General features: G+C 40.3%; 1 protein-coding gene across 2 annotated transcripts; it reads left to right on the top strand.

Moving 5' to 3' along the window:
* The first annotated feature begins 59 nt into the window (after nt 1-59).
* On the top strand, nt 60-17165 carry LOC133479017 (glucocorticoid modulatory element-binding protein 1-like). 2 transcript variants are annotated; one of them, XM_061775433.1, is made up of 10 exons: nt 60-362; nt 3388-3481; nt 6782-6840; nt 6967-7088; nt 7184-7287; nt 9673-9854; nt 11405-11530; nt 14822-14959; nt 15139-15264; nt 16032-17165. In XM_061775433.1, the coding sequence occupies exons 2-10, from the start codon at nt 3396-3398 to the stop codon at nt 16511-16513; spliced, it is 1425 nt and encodes a 474-aa protein (XP_061631417.1). In that variant the 5' UTR covers nt 60-362; nt 3388-3395; the 3' UTR covers nt 16514-17165. The 2 variants fall into 2 exon arrangements, with proteins under 2 accessions (XP_061631417.1, XP_061631416.1); XM_061775432.1 differs by having other exon boundaries at nt 3350-3481.

Here is a 17165-nt window from a genome sequence, read left to right as displayed (position 1 = left end):
CCCCCACACACACACACACACACTTTCGTCACCGTTTGACAAAAGCAAGTCTCCTCGTACGTTCCTACCAAAACAAGGAAGTGACATTAATAACCGTGCGCTGTCGTCCCTTTTTATAGCACCGAAGCCGTAAGAAGTGTGTCCCGCGCTCCAATCAAGCGGCGCCCTCGCACGTAAGAGTAATTTGAGCGATTTACACAGCATCGCGTGCGAGCGCGCCGCTTGTCGTGACAGCGGGACAGATGCTTCTCAGGCAAAGGCTGGCCGCCTTCAGTGCGGGGAGCGTGGACGCGTCACGGCGCATGCTCTCCTCCCGCTGTGGCCGGCGGACGATGAGGAGAACGGCGCCTCGCTCCGCAACGGTAAGTCCAACTGAGACAACGTCGACTCCAAGTTAGCAGGCTGCTGTGTTTGGGGTCGCGCTTGCCTGCTTTCTCTCTATTTTATTTGTTGTTGGTGTTTTGTTTCCGACTGTGTGTTTGTGCGCTCGCTGTGGAGCGTGCGTGCCGGGGCTGCGCGTGACGTCACTTGGAGTGGGTGAAGGAGTGTGAGGGAGACACGCAACGGCTCACGCAAAGGCTCAGGCTCAGGCTATACTTGCTCGTCTTGCTGGGTCGGAGTCCTCGCATTTGGCACCCATTTAATTGGGAAAAGACAATTTGCTCGTTCGTATTTTTTCGCCGTTGTCCGTGGAGGCTGCTTCTTTGTGCACGATTGGACATGGCGTGTTGTGCAAATAATTCCATTTCAACGAGCGCTGACTGATTGTCACAATCTGTTTTGTACATTTGTAGGTTGTTATTAACCTTACATTGTATCCTGTTTGTCCGTGACTAGACCAACCACGCAGATTGAAATAAGAATCATAGCACGGTCGACGTATTTGACCTTATAATATACAACAGACTACCTTGATTGTTGTGACGGTATTGTGCAAATTTATTTTGTCGTGACATTTGATCCTGTATTGCGGTGATTCTCAAAGTACAGGAAACAATTACTGTATATGTTTAAACTCTGTATAATGTTCCAGTAACCAAGATTTGTTTTCAGTTTGGTTCGGTTGTATTTAACTTTTAAGTAAAATACAGTTGCATTTAATCTTTTCGAATTGTTTTGCTTTTAAATATCTTTAGTCCAATTTTGTATTGAACTTATCTTTTAAGTAATCATTATTTTAGTGTATTTTTAATTATTTACTATAATGAAGTTTGATTTATTATCGTATGACTAGCTACTGTGTTTTAATGTTGGTCCTTAGGGTGGTACTTGGTGTAAAAGGTTTGAGAACCACCGCTTTAAATGTATCTAAAAGTATTTTTTTTCATGCAAAATTGAGCGCCACAAAAGTGTTCTAATACATTACACCACTCACCCGCCTGACACTTTTTAAATGTTTACTCACTGCCAGTATATTTATCACATTATCTGATATCGTTAGAATACAAACCCCAATTGCAATGAAGTTGGCACGTTGTGTAAAACGTAAATAAAAACAGAAAACAATGATTTGCAAATCATTTTCAACCTATATTCAATTGAATTCAATTGATTTTTAAGGTTCAAACTGATGAACGTTATTTATTTTTTACAAATGTTCTCTCATTTTTGAATTGATACCTGCAACATATTACAAAAAGGCTGGGACAGCGGTGACAAAAGACAGGGAAGGTTGAGGAATGCTAAAAAAAAAACACCTCTTTGGAACATTCCACAGGTGAACAGGTTAACTGGAAACAGGTGGGTGCCATGATTGGGTATAAAAGGAGCATCCCCGAAAGGCTCAGTTGTTCACAAGCAAGGATGGGGCAAGGTTCATCACTTTGTGAACATCCGTGTGAACAAATAGTCCAAAAGTTTAAAAAAATTTCTCAAAGTACAATTGCAAGGAATTTAGGGATTTTATCATCCACTGTCTATAATATCAGCGAAAGATTCAGAGACTCTGGAGAAATCTCTGCACGTAAGCGGCAAGGCCAAAAACCAACATTGAATGCCTGTGACCTTTGATCCCTCAGGCGGCATTGCATTAAAAACCAGCATCGTTGTGGAAAGGATATTGTCACGTTGGCTCCGGAACACTTCAGAAAAAAATTGTCAGTTAACACAGTTCGTTGCTAAGTCTCCAAATGCAAGTTAAAACTCTACCATGCGAAGCGAAAGCCATATATCAACAAGACTCAGAAAGGCCACCGGCTTCTCTGGGCCAAAGCTCCTCTGAGATGGACTAATGTGAAGTGGAAAAGTTGGCTGTGGTCTGACGAGTTCACATTTCAAATTGTTTTTGGAAATCATGGACGTCGTGTCCACCCGGCCAAAGAGAAAAAGGACCATCTGGATTGTTATCAGCGCAAAGTTAAAAATCCAGCATATGTGATGGTATGAGGGTGTGTTGGTGCCCATGACATGGGTAACCTGCACTTTTGCTAAGGCACCATTAATGCTGAAAGGTACATACAGGTTTTAGAGCAACATATGCTGCCATCCAAGCAACATTTTTCCAGGAACATCCCTGCTTATTACAGCAAGACAATGCCAAGTCACATTCTGCACGTGTTAAACAGTGTGGTTTCGTAGTAAAAGAGTGCGAGTACCAGACTGGCCTGCCAGCGGTCCAGACCTTTCTCCCATTGAAAATGTGTGGCACATTTTGAAGCGCAAAATATGACAACGGACACCCTGGACTGTTAAGCAACTGAAGTTGTACATCTTGCAAGAATGGGAAAGAATTCCACCTACAAAGCTTCAGCAATTAGTGTCCTCAGTTCCCAAACGGAAATTGAGTGTTGTGAACAGGAAAGGTGACGTAACACAGTGGTAAACATGCCCCTGTACCAGTTTTTTTTTTAAATGTGTTGCAGGTATCAAATTCAGAATGAGTGAATATTTGCAAAAAAACAACAACTAAGCTTATCGGTTTGAACATGAACTATCTTGTCTTTGTAGTGTATTCAACTGCACACTGGTTGAAAATCATTGTATTCAGTTTTTATTTACATTTTACACAACATCCCAACTTGATTGCAATTGGGGTTTGTATGATTATTATTCATTAATTCTTTGGAAATCACATGGACTAATCTTAGTATTAGTCTCCTCACGTGTACATTACCTTAATGCATAGGCTTGTTTTGTACAGTGAAACAATACTTCATGCGTGGATTATGCCATTCTAAGCCCATTATGGGTTCATTTTCTATGGCAGTTGCATGTCAGACATCACGTCTGCGGGGTGAGAAGCTTTTCATTGACGTGGCATGCGTGTGTGCGTGGAAATAGCGTCTGTGCGTGCGTGCGTTTGGTCTAGATACGGCTGTTAACATGCGCGGCTGGGCCTCTGTGCGTGCAGCTCTGTGAGGAGGGGTGCTGAGGTCATTGTGTCTGCAGGGGATCTCATGATGGAGAAGGAAGAGGAGGGGGGGTCAAGTGGCAACAACCATAAGGCTCAAGTCATCCTGCACCTGCAGCCCCTCTTGCACGGGTAATGCTATGGACGTCGAGACATCACTAATAGATACATGAAAACAGATAATATCAGCTTGGCATCTAGTTTAATAGATTTACTGGTACAGTCGAATATATGTTACATGATGATTCACAACAGTAGCAATATCAGACGACTGTATTATATGATTTTTTAAAACATATGTTCCCTGTATGGGCCCCTTGTGGAGTTTGCAAGTTCTCCCTGTGCTCGTGTGGGATTTCTTTGGGTACTCCGGCTTCCTCTCGCATCCCCCAAAACGTGCGTGCTAGCTCAGTGACGACCCTAAATTGTCCATAGGTGTGAGTGTGAATGGTTGTTTTTCCCCTGTGATTGATTGACTGGTGACCAGTGAAGGGTGTAAGCATAGTCAGCTGGGAAATATGCCGCAGCTCCCCCGTGACCTTAATTGATAGGGACAACGAATGGCTGGATAACGACAGTTATCATGATTTTGCCGACATACGTGAACAATGGATTTGAAGATCCGTTTGAAACTGATTGGAGTAGCGACAATCAGCTTAAAATTAAAAGGAGAAATATTATTTTATTCGCAATTTAAACATGCCTTGGTGTTAACATGTCTCTGTCATGTTTTTGTCAAAATACTTCAAGGAAAAAAAAAAAATATATAGACATATTTTTACAGCTGAAATGCATGAATTGAAATGCCATTAATGTGTTCCAATCCCCCCCAAAATAAAAGGTTTTGGTTATGTGTTTTTAATGAACAAATCTAACACTGTATTGTAAAATACAAATATAAAAAAAACATTCTTAAACCTCATAAAAGAGGATGTAAAGAAACAACCTGGGTTAATGAAGTGTAATTCAGCTGCGAGTCACACACACTGTAGTATTCGTGTGTTGACGTGCGTGGAGGCGTTGCTTAGTGAAAGACGTCATTGGCTCTTACTTCAGCTCCAGCTGGCCATTTACCACACATTAGTTCAGTGTGAGGATGTTCTCCATGCTCCTCGAGAGTCTTTTCATTTTGCATTTGACTATCTGTACTGTTCGACAATCAGCTTAAAGTGCATTGGAGACTGTTGGACTCCTCTTTTTGTTTTTTTGTTTTTTCCCCCCCACTTGCGCGGCGGCATATGTTAACGCAAAGCAAAACATCGTGCAAATGATGGCTTGTAACTGGAAAAACACAAGATGGGGCGCTTGTGAGCCAAGGTCAAATTAGCTGGTTTTAAGGGTAGATTCGTCTCTGTTTGCCTCGCTCGACTGTGAACGTTCGCGGCATTCCCACAGCTCGAATAAGCGAGCGTCCAAGACAATAACAGCATCTTGTGGTGCGTGGGCACATCACCGAACACACGACACGAACACACTCCAGGGTGTTATTATGTAAATTAGGCTTTTCATGATCAGGATTTTTGGGACCGATCAGCGAGTTTAAAAAAACGATAACCGATCACCGATCCAATCACAAGATGGAGGAATGTGTCTATTTAAATGACCTGTTCATTTACTGTATATACTTGTGTACTTAATTGCTCAAAGCGTTATATTTACAATAAATAATGTATCTTCGTTCCTCTATTTATGCCAGTGAGGCATAGTGACAGACAGAACAAATGAATGGTCTTCTATAAGATGGCAGGAAGTAAATACAGTAATTATTGTATCCACTGGGTGCTAACTTACTGTAATTAAATGACTTTATTTTTAATTAAATGACCCACACCGAAACTTTAGAGCATTATTCGACAGAACGGCGGCATGTTTACGTACAACCGTTCGTGTTAGCACTAGCTTGCTAGGCTACATAACGTTTTTTTGCCTGCTTGTGAGCCGTATTGTATTAAAAGTACGCGAACATACCTCAAGCAAGCCTTAAACTAACGTTCTCTCCTGTCCTGAGCACCGGTGACCACCAACACACATTTTTCCCCATTTTGTCCTTATAATACAAAGTCGCCGCGCTCCACTCTTGTTGTTGTCGCCACGGTAACGAGTGTATCCGGTTGCATTTGAGTTGACAAGATAAAGCCCAATGATCGTAAAAAACGGGATGCGGTGGTATCGGAATACAATATTTTATTGCAGTAGTCTGACAGTGCAATCGTGAAAAAGCAAATTTGTCTTGTCGTTTGATCCGGACATTACGTGTTGACCGCCGACATGTTTTTAAAAAAAAAAAAAACTTTATTGGCTGTCCGATATTTCCAATACTACATCAAAAGACGCGACAAGGTTAAAAATAAACTAGCTTTTGGATTCAAATATACTGTGCACGCGGCGACGTGGAGTAAATGTCTTTTGCGGAGCCGATCTGCGAATTATGACATTAAAGCCGATCAGCATAAAATGCTAAATATCGGCCGATACCGATCAGCCCGATACAATCGGTGTAAAGTCTAATGTAAATTGCTCCCACTGTTACGCAACAGTAGGGTGCAAATGCCGAACGACTCGCTCACTGACACATTTTCACAAATAGGAACATAACTAAAGATTTACTCAGTTGTTTTATTTCACACTTGATGGGTGGGCACCTAACTATTTGTCTACAAGCAAATATAGCAATTAAAATGTAGGATTTGCATCAATTTTATACATAGTATATACAGTATGTTGTCCTCGGTTTACAACAGAGTTCCATTCCTTCGCCAGCAACGTAACCCAGTAAATATTTGTACGAAAAACACTTCTATGCCTGAAATATAAAAGAATTAAATGAAAAGTACACCGGTAACTGTGTGCGACGTTTTGTACCACGTGAGGACGCGCCGCTGTGCAAACTAGTCCATTGCATTCTGTTCATAACCTCGAAATGTCATAATTACAGTAAATATTTGTAGAACTGCAGCAAATATTTATATGAAAAACACCCAAGTGACAACGTACTCTTATTTGTAACCTCGAAAGACAATCAGAAATATAGCCATAATTTTTTGATGCTATATACTACCAGAGGGGGAAAAAAAGCACGCAAGCGCAGGGAAAACATGCAAACTTCACATAGGAGACACAGAGCTAAGATTCAAACCCAAAATCTCAGAAGTGTGTGGCAAAAGTGTGAACCACTAGTATATACCATGCTGACCATGACATTTTCAAGTTTATAACAATAGCAGTTCACTCATAATGAAAAAGATGCATATTATATGTATGTATTAACTCTAGCTCAGACATTATAAATTGTAGAGAACCCTCGAATTGTTTACACCAAAGCTGTTTCCTAATAAGGTTAATAAATTAACGGGCAACTTCACTATTCCACTAGTATTTGATTATTTCTTTATATATTTTTTTAAATAAACGATACTCTGTTGCCCTCTGCAGGGGAAATTATGACATTGCAGATACAAGCAGCACAGTCTTGGCCATCGAGACTCAACATGGTAAGTAAAAGACACTGCCCTAAGGGGGAAAAAAATGTGAAGTCGTTGCTGAAATGCACTTAACAGATTCTTCTTGTACTAATGAAACATTTTGACAGGCATCTTTTTTTCACTGTACCTTCGTAGACGACAGTAAATCAGAGGGGGAGAATGTGGAGTACGGCTATCCTATTACTTGCGGAGAAAGTCGAGCTGTTTTGCTCTTCAAGAAGTTTGTGTGTCCTGGAATCAACGTTCGATGCGTCAAAGTAAGTGGATGGAGGCCGTAATGTTGTCTTTATTCTCGTAGCGTATGTCTTTGCAGGTTTGTTTACAAGCACACACTGTTGTCCTGTTTTTACAGTTTAATGACCAGCTTATCAGTCCTAAGCAGTTTGTACACCTGGCAGGCAAAGCCACCCTGAAGGACTGGAAAAGGGCAATCAGACTAGGCGGGGTTATGCTCAGGTAAAGTCTTTTTTTATTTTTATTTATTTTATTTTTTATTTTTTTTTGTTTCTGTCTGAATCAGGTTTTAGTTTAATCAGAATACAGTCATTGCAATAATTGTTACCCTGCAAAAACAAAACAATGCATGTGAATATCTGTGACTGTGAATGAACCCAAAAAAAACATTTTTGCCTTAGTCAAAATAAAGTTTCAATAAAATATGTGTAGATAAAAACATACAAAATACTTTATGGGCAGCTGTCATGAACATGGTTAGGGCGACGGCGAGGAACGCAAGGCAAGAACATGGTGGACCCAATTGCAGGGAAGCAGGGAGGCAAGGCAGGAGTGCGGGAATCTCAAAATAATAATATTTAATCACAATGATAAAACAACAGGCGACTATGACAAAAACAACTGGCGACTATGACAAAAACAACTGGCGACTATGACATGGCAAGACATGTGACAACGACAATGAACCGACGAGAACTGAAAGAAACCAGGGAACTAAATACAAACAAATTGACGAGACAACGAGGAACACCTGGACAAGACGAGTGGCTAGAGAGAGCTGATTGGTCAACACAAAGTAGACGAGAACAGGTGGACACAACAACCTAATGAGCACACGACAAACATGGAACACAGGAAAACATGGAACAAAACTAAACAAACCAAACCAAAACACAGACCATGACAGGCAGCTATTACAGATAGAATTAGGTTTGAATTCCCCTTTTCGCTGTTGACTGGAAACATTTTGGTTTAACATTAAAGAGACGAATGTGAGACAAGAGATCAAAATGTCTATCAGGGTCACGTATGTAACTTTGTCTAATTGTACTGATTATTCAAACAATTAGTCGCGCTGAATGTCAATGATCAGTTTCAGATTTTGGTTTTGCCTGTGAACGCTACTTTCTGTCCTGAAGAAGAACGAAAGAAGCCACACTGGCTGTACAAATTAAAAGATGTCGAACGGGTAGACCAAGGACAACGGCTGCACTTGATGAAAACTGTAAAGAAAAAAACAAAAGAAAACCCTAATACAACTGTTAGTGACATCAGCAATGAGACAAAGATGAACCTTTCCAAAGAGACGGAACCGATAAAGCTTTGAGAAAGGAGGGACCTGCACATCATCCCAATTGTACAAACTTGTTGGTGAAAATTAGTGGTGCAAATGTCATGTCAATGTTAATCTGCATTGAATGAACACACGATGGCAACAGAAAAACAAACTCAGAAGCCATGTCATTTGTAGATATTTAAAAAAAAAAAAAAAAAAGGAAAATTGTACTATGTGGAATTGTTTTAATTAGAACTAGTAAACCAATGATTTCATGAAACGAAAAGAAAATGTTCAATGTGTTTATGAGTTTTTATTAACAATAAAGCAATTAGCCAATTATTGAATACGATAAATGAATTCAAAATAGGTAAGAATTGAAAAAAATACATTTTAAAGAAAAAAAACAATTGAATGCACCAACATTATTACACTATTAGTTTAGTTGTTTGCTTGGGTGCAGGCAGCGTGAGTTCAATTCCCACTCAGTAATGGTGTGAATGTGTTGTCTGTATTTATATGCTCTGCGATTGCTTAGCTATCAGTTCACAGTGTTGTCCGCCTTTTGATGGATTTCGGGGGACAGGCAATAAAGAAAATGGACGGATGGATATTACAGGGCTCTTGATAATATAAATGCTCTTTTGGGCGGATTCAAGAAAAAATGCAGTGAAAGGCTGGAAAAGCATCACAAAAGCAGAACGGAAAAGTTTGGTGAAGTCAGTGGGTCACAGGCATGACGCAGTTGTTGCAAGCAAAAGATTTGCAATCGAATATTAACATTTTTTTTCACCTAAATCTATTTCATGACTAGCTTTTAATCACCTAAAAGTCAGTGTTTCATTTCAAATCTTCTATGTTATGTATCAAATGCAGATGCAAATTCTGTGCCTGGAAATGAAAGCTATATTCGTCTTTTGATGACAAACCCAGACATCACCAGTCTGCACAAGAAATCAGTTTTCGTAATAGATTTCAGTTTTTAGTAACATTTTTTTGTCCCATCCGTGTCTGCTCAACAGACTTACGTAATCTACTCTGTATGTGGTTGCTAAGCAGCATTATAAAGGTGGCAGGTTCAAGTACCCGGGCAAACAAGCTGCAGAGTATTGCTTTTTGTGTCGTTATCATGTTTACTCTGGTTCCCTGAAGTTGCTGTGAGTCAATACGCTGACTCGAAGGCAATATCTGTTGTTCTCATCTTGCATCCTGCAGAGAGGTCTTTGTGTTTGAGAAAAGTGTTGGGATGGTTCTCAGACTTAAACAGTCCTTAAGCAGCTGTGCAATAAACACAGTGTTTTCGACACCGACGCGCTTCTTTTCCCACGCAGAAAAATGATGGACTCTGGCCAGATTGACTTCTACCAGCATGCCACGGTGTGCAGCAACACGTGCCGCAGCACGAAATTTGACATGCTGATCAACAGCTCGCAGCTTCCTCTGGGCACGTCGGTGCCCAACCCGTCGTCTGTGGCTTTCGAGTCTCTCGGCGGGCAGGTGCCTCCCCTGACAGGTGCGCCATTCCCAACCACGGCTCATTATTCTGGCGGGAGAGAGGATTCAAAAAGGATTATTTACCACAAATAATCTCTTTTTCATTCATCTATTTATTGTATGCCAGTGATGTAAAGTTGCAGGCATAACAAATTTAAATGCTCCACCGATAGATGGACAGAAGGGACAATTACCCCGTGTATCCGTCTGCTGCCATTGACGCAACAGAATAATAGCTTTGTGTTCAACTAAACAGGTCCATATTTCACATTGTGAGGAAATTAGGATGAGATAATTATTATTTCAGTATATCCTCACTGTCAGTCCAAGTTTGGTCAATTTCATATTTTTTACACAAATCCAATTGGGTCTATTGTTTTTAACAAATGATTAACCAGTGTAAAGTGTTGAAAATACCTTTCTCTCTTTAATAATACATTTTTTTTAAACAACTTTTAATAACCAGAAAAACAATGTTTTTAAAGATTCAAGCATTTTTTTGTCCCATTTTTGTTGGTTGGTGTGCCGTGATATCTTTTAGAATGGCAAACGTGCCTTGGTTGGAGAAAAATTGGGAAACACTGCCCTAGTAGTTGGCCCCTTTCAATTTGCTCATGTTTCCCCCTTTGGCATGTTGTTCCATAAAGATGCTCGCACAAGCCCCCTGGATTTAATTTCTCTGTCTTCCATGATAATGAAATACTTAATAAGCTTTAGAAAGAAAAAAAAAATTGACTTGGCACATCGGTCTTCCCTCGGCCTTATCATTATTATAAAAGAACCTCAAATCGAATACCCCTGAGGTTGTATAGTTTGGAATTAGAAAAACATTTTCTCATCCAAGAAACGGCTCAACTCTTTCTCTTTCTTGCACGAAACATCAACTGCCTTCACACATTACATCATGTGAAATCAGCGTATGCGGACTTCCCAGATGTTCTCATTTCAAAGCACTTTTTCCATAGGGAATAATGCAACCCGAATGAATTTGTTCCAGGCTCAAACTGTTACCATCGTAAAAACGTATTTAAATATACAGCCAATATTTTAAATAGCATTTTAGAATCGTACAAGTGTAAAGAGAAGTTGACCACTGCAAACTAAAAACTGACAAAATAAAACGTAACAAGAAGGTGTTTGCAGAGCGATACTGTCACCAAGTGGCCTTTTATATGTACTGCTACTACTTAAGGCATCATGATGCATTATTTTTTTCACAATTTAAAAAAGTTCAGGTTTTAGTAACGTTGTGTCACATGCTTTTCTGAAAAGCATTTTTTCACTTGTAGAGGCAGCACTTCATACACTCGCTACACTGTGTTTATGTGTCGCATGGACACATCATTTAACCGAACCCTAACCCTATATAAGCCAGCAAAAAGTATATTTTCCTTAATCCTTTCAGTAATTGTATACTGATTAATGAAATTAATTACTTGCCTAATACAGGATTGTATTTCTAATATTGTAGCGAGGTGCCAGACACTTTTATATCTCGCCATTTGTCCTGTTTGTACTTGTAATAGAGGATCTTTATTTTCTGTGTTGGATGACCCCTCCTCATTTCAGGAGAGTCTTTACATGATGCAGCTGACTTGGAGGAGTCGTTGGATGATAGATTTGGCGGGGAGTGGAGCTCCGCGCACCTCACCACTGCCAATGGACATCCAAAGAGGAAGCGGAATGACACACCCGGTAAATAAAATGCAGTGGTTTTTTTTTGTTGGCACTGTGATGGAATCTAAACACAAGCGATCTGTCGTAGAGCTGGAAGAAAATATGCTACATATAGCTGACGAGCAGTCAACTAAAATTGTGTCTGCTTCATCTGTGGATGTATTTTAGATTCATTAGAATGCAGGGTAATATTTGCTGGTACATTCAAAATCGGGTATTGTTACGAGTGTCTCTCCCTCTGGGAGGAAACAAAGGATCAATGGGATGCACTGAATGTGGCATGTAACTATATATGTAAGCTACATTGAAGAAAACTTCAGCCCGAAAAAGTTTGCAGCCTAACTAAAGCTTTGAGACTGAGACGGTTGGAAAAAAACAATGTAACTGAATCATCACTCAACAGTACAGGAAGTCAGTAGATTGTTCAAGCGTGAGCACGTTGCGGGTCACATATCATAGATGTCATTGAATTTATGAAAAGCAAACTTTGCACGCTTCAACTAAATGTGCAGATCCAACATTGGTAGTCTTTTACACAGTAAGGGAAACAATATTAGTATTAGTAGTCAAAGTAATAGCACCGTCACGCACTTAACAGCCCTCAGATCCCGATAATAGTCATACACACATCGCAAAACATCTGCTGAAGCCCCCCAAAATATCATCTTCGGACCCCTAAAACAAAACCAATGATGGCAGGAGTCATTACGATGCGTTTTGTCTTTTATTTTTTAACACTGTCTTCGAACCCTTAGAGCACAGGTGTCAAACTGGTGGCCCAGGGGCCAGATCCGGCCCGCCACGTCATTTTATGTGGCCCGCAAGAGTGTGCATCGACTTTGTGTTTTTTGCTAAAATACCAAAATTCCAAATTGGGTTCACTTTTAAAAATATTGAGATATTGCAAGCATTTTGTTTTTACCAACCCCACTTTTAAGAAGAAAATTGATTCATACTGTAGTTGAACAAACAGTTTTTACTGGCTTTTGATTTCAAAAGTAATTATCCATTAATTTGTGTATCTGTAATAATAGGAGGTAATCATACATGAGTTTGCAGCGATAACGGCCCTCCGAGTGGAACCATAACTGCGATGTGGCCCGTGACAAAAATGAGTTCGACACCCCTGCTTAGAGCGAGACAAAGTATGATGTAATCAATTGTTAGCTCTTTTTCGACACCCATTTATGGAATGATATGTATTTACATTATATTATCATATTTTAAAAAGTTGTTTCATTATAAAATAGGTTCTTAAATTAGACATTTATTTTCACTTTAAAAGGACTTGTTGTGAGTTTTTGAATTGTCAGTTTTAGTATTTCAACAGTGTCAGTCGCGAATAACAATTTGCTATATTGACTGCCTTATGTGTTTGCTTCTTATTTCATCAACCAAAGGCTCGCTGGGTTTTAATGAAGCCTGTGATTATTCATCCATAATTATTATTAGAACACATCATTTAAAATACTTATTGTATTGATGTTTTTTTTTTAACACGTATCTAATTTTGGACTAAAATTTGGAGAAAGGTTGGGTGCTTCTGCAAGTAGCACATTCCATTTAATTATCTGAAAGTTCAGATCCTGTCCGACCAAATGAGGTGGATAATGAGTGTGATGATACAAATGTATTATTAATAATAATACTTACCTTCTCAGCACGTTTTACTCCCTTTCAGTAGATTTTTTTTGTTTTAAATCGAGAAACGCAGCGAGTCTCAGCCTTTTATGTAAAATGTGCTACATAAATAAACTCGACGTGACCTCTTCCATCCTTTTTATCCTCCATCGGTGCGACTGCCGCACCTTTTCTCAGCGACTCTATTTCTAACTCGTGTCTTCCCGACATCGTTACAAACAGTCTTCCTTACCCGCTACCTTTTCTTTCCCCCCTGCATTATTTTGTGTGCTGTTCTCTGCTTGTTGCTCGACAACTAGAACCAAACAATCCATCCATCCATCCATTTTCTGAGCCGCTTCTCCTCACTAGGGTCGCGGGCGTGCTGGAGCCTATCCCAGCTGTCATCGGGCAGGAGGCGGGGTACACCCTGAACTGGTTGCCAGCCAATCGCAGGGCACATAGGAACAAACAACCATTCGCACTCACAGTCATGCCTACAGGCAATTTAGAGTCTCCAATTCATGCATGTTTTTTGGGGATGTGGGAGGAAACCGGAGTGCCCGGAGAAAACCCACGCAGGCACGGGGAGAACATGCAAACTCCACACAGGCGGGGAACCCGGGTCCTCAGAACTGTGAGGCTGACGCTCTAACCAGTCGGTCACCGTGCCGCCAGAACCAAACAATATGTACCCAAAAATAGACACACAGGTCGACTAAGGCAACGGTTTTCAAACATTTTGGGTCCAGCAACCTCTTGACGGAGATACATTTTTCCAAGGACTCCCCTTTTTAAAGATACAATTTTATTCTTGTAATATAGCACGACGGCCTTTATTCTGGCAAAGTCACCTTTATTCTTAAAAAAAAAAAAAAGGACTCTTCTAAGAAATATACACCTTTTCTTCTTGAAAATCGGGCTTTATTCCTGTCATTAAATGCCTTTTGTAAAAATCTAAACAAAACCCAAACATGCAAAATCACGCAGGAATGTGAGATTTACAGTATATGATGATACAGTATGTCACACTCGTATCAGAGCTTTTAATTGGTCCAAAGCTAAGGTAGGGATAAATCATTAGTTTAATGTTTAATTTATTGGTACACCAGTCCCCAGATGTCGGTCTGGACTTTTTAGATCAGTGGTTCTCGACTGTTGTCAACCTGGGGACCACAGTTTCCTATTGTTTCAAAGTCGCGACCCACTTTTATAAACGTTTAGAACAATAAAGCATTTCTTTTCTGTTCAAAAATAGCCTCTGAAAACACAGTACGTTATATTTTTTGAATGCTGTTTGAATGCCAGAGGCTGAGCTGCACTGTGTTTGTTTATGGGGTAAACTAATGACGAGAGCACATGTGAGTAACATTTCCTGTAGCTTATGTAATTTGTTCCACGCGGGAACTTGGTACCCCTCTCTACTGTAATGAAAAAAAATCGGAATATGACCAATGTAATTTTTTTTTTACTAGCTATCCACGACCCACCCAGAATGCTGAGACCAGTTGAGAATCACTGTTTGAGATGATGCGACATCATGATTCATCACAAATGTTGTGGATCCTCAAGTTGAGGCTTGTTGTACGTTGGGTATCTGGTGACTTCTGTTTGAGAAGTGTGTAGCGCTTCCTTACAGCACGGGAATCCCCAAAAATATGCTATTCTGCCTCGTATTTTTTCATCTAGATGGCATATTAAGCCTGTGGAAGGGTGTGGCTGAGTGCGGGCTGATGGGGGAGGTGCTGTCCGGTCTTCAAGCTCACTTATTGACCGCTCTGAAAGGAGTGGAGGTTCGCAGCGAGAAGGCCGAGCTGCAGGAGACTGGTGAGTTCACACAGCGAGAACCTTGGAGGAAAAAAATAAAAAATTAAAAATGGATTTGCTTTGAGTAGAATATTGATCAAGTAAATGTTTAATGTAGAAGGCCCCTCCAGCTAAATATGGCCTTCGAGTATTCAAGTCTTGCACTGCTGCTGAAGATTGATCTATTTGTGTTGCTCCAGACGCCATCATCCTGAATTCCCTGTGTGAGATGTTTGGCCTTTTAGACTCAGTGAAGCAAGCGCTGGAGCAGCGGCGTAGCCAGAAGGAAGACGACGACGACGACGACGACGACGACGGTGTTTATGGTGAGGAAAAGGCAACATTTGCAGTGCGTGTACATGGTTATTATTCGCAATGGAAGCACTGAGGTCAACCTCCTATTTGTTTGAGTTGCTTAACTGTTTGTCTTAACTATCAAATAAGTAAAAATAAGTCAACGCCATTTAATATCCATCAAATCATTTGCAATACAACATAATCCTCTTCAGGGTCATGGGCACTGTTAATATAAAGACATAAAACAATACAATATCCATCCATTTTTCTGCTGTGCTTGGCCTCGTTAAGGTCACGGATGAGCTGGAGCCTATCCTGGCTGATTTTGGGTAAGAGGTGGAGGACAACCTGGACTGGTTGCCAATCAATCGCAGATAGACAGACAAACAAACAAACAAATAAATAAATACATCTTGTAGACTTTTTGTGAAAAAGTCAATCTTTTACAATGTAGATATGCAACAAAATAGGAGGAAAAGTTGTTGAAATGCATCATTGTTGTAATATACTGTGTATGTAATTTATTGAATTTTTTATTCTAAATTGTCACACAAATGTAAGAATAAAAACACTGTAACGTACTTTAAAAAACAGTATCAAACAATTCCAAAACATTTTAACATGGCTATGTTCATAACTTTGTCTTGGAAAGTTTTTTCTTTTCTGGCCCTTCTTTTGAAGTAAATGTATTTGTAATGTAAATGTGTGCTAAAAATGTTCGAGTCCCTTTTCCCCCCTTTTGGTCGGAATCATCTTTAGATGTTGTTGTAGTTCATCCTATTCTGTCTCCCTGTAGGGCTGGAGGAGCTGTCAAAGGAGCGGAGAAAGCAGGCGTGCATTAAAAGCACATCCTACAAACACGCATCCCCCAAGCACCTTCGACCCCAACGCCACCAGCCGTCCAATAGCCAGCTGTCGCCCACCCTCAGCAACACCGTCATCCAGCCTCTCTCACTCACGGGTTTACCTGAGCCGCCGTACACTCATCCCAACATCAACCCACAGCACGTCAGCCACTTCCCCACCTCCGGCGGGCCGCGAGCGGGGCACGTGAGGAGAGAGGAGAGGACACGGGCGCTCTGTGAGTCGGGTAAACATGCGAGGGCCCGCAAGGCGGGACAAGAACTAACCTTTGAGATGCAGCAGGATCTTGAACAAAGGGCGTGCAAGCTTCAGGCTCAGTTAGGAAGTGAGAAGCTAGGTGAGGCAGAGCGCTTGCATGGCTGTGAAAAGGTGGCTATGGGGAGAAAAGGCTTAAAAAAACTGAAAACTAAATGAGAGAGTGCCGCAGAATGAAGTGGGACACGCTCCCAAAGTCAATGGCAATTTGTAAAAGAATTATTTTCGACTACTTTCAGAGTTAGTCTTTGGTGACGATGTATTCCCTCGTGGTAAAAAATAGTTTGGGATCGGTAGCAAAACGAAACATTTCTTATGATATTTGTAATTGAGAATACTTTTTTGGTGAGTTATTGTATAATCAAGTGTTGAGGTTTATATGATTCCAATTTTTAAACACCTTCTGTCCATCTCACTCAGGCTTATATTAAGGCATAATGTTGCTGCCCAATAATAAAAGGCATGTATCTCCAAGGTTTGTGTTTATTTTGATCTGGAATTTAAAGAAATGTTTTTTTTGGTTTTTTTTGTCTGAAAGTACATAGCACACAACATTTACAGATGCAGAGTGCTTTTAATAGGACAGCAACACGATCTCTGCACAAGACACAATTTACAGTATATATTATTGTATCTATAGTGTGTATTACAAGATATTTTCAACTGTGATTGATCCATAAGCTACTTTTAATGAACAAATGACTTCCCTGCTAATTTACAAGTGTAGAAGATGTAAAAGATGGCATTTAATGTCCCGAAATTACCCTGTATAAGCAGTGAAGACATTTCAATAAATCCCTTTATGTTTCAA

The sequence above is a fragment of the Phyllopteryx taeniolatus genome, chromosome 6 (assembly GCF_024500385.1).
Source record: "Phyllopteryx taeniolatus isolate TA_2022b chromosome 6, UOR_Ptae_1.2, whole genome shotgun sequence".
Lineage (NCBI taxonomy): Eukaryota > Metazoa > Chordata > Actinopteri > Syngnathiformes > Syngnathidae > Phyllopteryx > Phyllopteryx taeniolatus.
This window is presented reverse-complemented; position numbering and strand designations above follow the sequence as displayed.